The sequence below is a fragment of the Aphanomyces astaci genome (genome assembly GCF_000520075.1).
Source record: "Aphanomyces astaci strain APO3 unplaced genomic scaffold supercont1.12, whole genome shotgun sequence".
Classification (NCBI taxonomy): domain Eukaryota; phylum Oomycota; class Saprolegniomycetes; order Saprolegniales; family Verrucalvaceae; genus Aphanomyces; species Aphanomyces astaci.
The window spans coordinates 479,378-481,312 of record NW_009798275.1 but is presented as its reverse complement, the minus strand read 5'-3'; the positions used below and the strand labels follow the sequence as shown (position 1 = coordinate 481,312).

Below are 1,935 nucleotides of genomic sequence, written 5' to 3'. Positions count from 1 at the left end.
CATTCGCATGTTATTTTCGAATCTGTCGCCATTTCCGGTCAACAGCTGTTGGGCCTATTTGAGCCTGTCAAGATGAAGACTCTTTTGGGTGTTTCTCGACGTATGCGATGTAGTGGTATTCCATGAAGGTAGCAAGCGGACTTGGCGCTTATACACCACCAAAGCGAGGACAAAATACGTCGTAGCTTGTTTTGCGTAATTCAAAATGCGTGAATGGCCGAAAGAGTCTAGACACCAAGTTTTATTCCTGAAGATATTTTCTTCTAGTTTTTCTAATTAATTTTCGGAAAATATGAATTCTCTTACTCTTCAGATTGTAACAGAATTTGAAAAGTGAGGCCAGAGGCAACCTTACGCTAATCGAAATATTCCATTTTTCGAGATTCTGTGCGTCTGGATGCAACGATTTGGTCAACATTTTTTGGAGCTTTGTGTTCACGTTGAAGTCTTGCAATTCAATTGGAAATCGAATGCTACATACTACATTGTAGACTGTCCGTTTGGGCGGAACGAATGCAATATTTGTGACTCCCATAACTTTTGCCCTAGGGGGTATTTCCTCGATCCAAAGGTATATTTGAATTCAGGAGTTTAACGTGCAGTCCGTGAGGGGTTTTATAATGCCTGGAATCGAATTCAACTCCATCAGGATTGAAATGAAGTTTCAGCACCTAATGGAACATACTTAATCGAAACGGAAATTTAAAATAGGTACTTCGAAGTATACTATACTTGAGTCTTAAAATAAAATTATCGTTAAAAAATGTATAGCATTACTACAGTACATACCTTCATTAAAACTATTGCGAAATTCTAACTATAATAATATTCTACATTATTATAATAGTAGGTTTGTGTTCAAGAATCGTTGCTTGCGAACGTAGAGCAGAGTTTCTCAGTTGGACCTTCAAGATTTTGCGTGCAGAATATGTGGTTGGTAACGAAGAGATTGTAAAAAACAGAATCTAAATCGGCTCACTGGAAATTTTCTTTGCATTCGTCTCGCCCAAACGGACAGTAGTACAATGCAGTATTTTTCCAAAATTTACCTGGTGGGGTGCGCGTCATCTGACAGTGAAGCCTGTAATTTCTGTAAGATGAATCAATTTAGGATACTGTAGGCTTGAAGGTGTGAATTATCGGGATTTTCTCAGTGCAACACTAATTCAAAGGTGTTAATTTTCTGAACCAAACGCGAATGTCTATCATAGATCCTCTCTGTATCTCAACTCCTTATACCGCACTTTTCAACGACATTCCCGCAGATACACTCGACTAATTTGATTGCACTCAAGACGAATGCGTTGGGTGATCAATATTTTACCGAAAGCCGGAGGGAGACCTATATATAATATATTAGAGGTTACATTAAGACTTAGTTTCTCTATTATACTTGCATGCAACCCACAGTCCTTAAAAGTTGGATTGTAAGTTGGATTGTGGCTTATCGCTTGACTTCGCTAAAGAACATTATTCTTCACCCTGTCTTGGAGGTACTCAGCCTTGTCCTTCACCAAGTCTTTCGCTCCAATAGCCTTGTCCTTGACTGCCACGGCTGTGTCCTTCGTAGCGCCATAAGCACTTGATGCCTTCCCGTGGACCATCGCGGCTTCGTCAGTCACCATGGATTGGGCGCCAGAAGCCTTGCCCTTGGCCACGTCATAGTAGTGCGATGCCGTAACTTTCACCGCCTCGGTCTTGTCTTTCGCTGGCTTGTAATAGCGCGATGCAATGTCTTGAGCGATTGCGACATCTTCTTTCGCAACATTTAACAGGTGTGACGCTTTGTCCTGAGCCGCAGCAGCTGCCCCCTTGACTGAATCAGCGTGCTCTGATACCGTCGACTTCGCAGCCCCTGCTTTCGCTTTGGCCGAGCCGTACACCTCCGCTACAGTGTCTTTTGCAGCGACGACGCTTTCCTTGACACCCTCTTGC

General features: G+C 42.4%; 1 protein-coding gene across 1 annotated transcript in view; it reads right to left on the bottom strand.

Moving 5' to 3' along the window:
• Positions 1-1,460: 1,460 nt before the first annotated feature.
• H257_06206 (hypothetical protein) overlaps positions 1,461-1,935 on the bottom strand; it is a gene marked incomplete at both ends in the record, with an annotated part of 2,554 nt that continues 2,079 nt past the window's right edge. The window contains one exon of the mRNA XM_009831350.1: positions 1,461-1,919. Coding sequence (XP_009829652.1) covers positions 1,461-1,919 — 459 coding nt within the window. The remainder of the gene's footprint in view (positions 1,920-1,935) is intronic.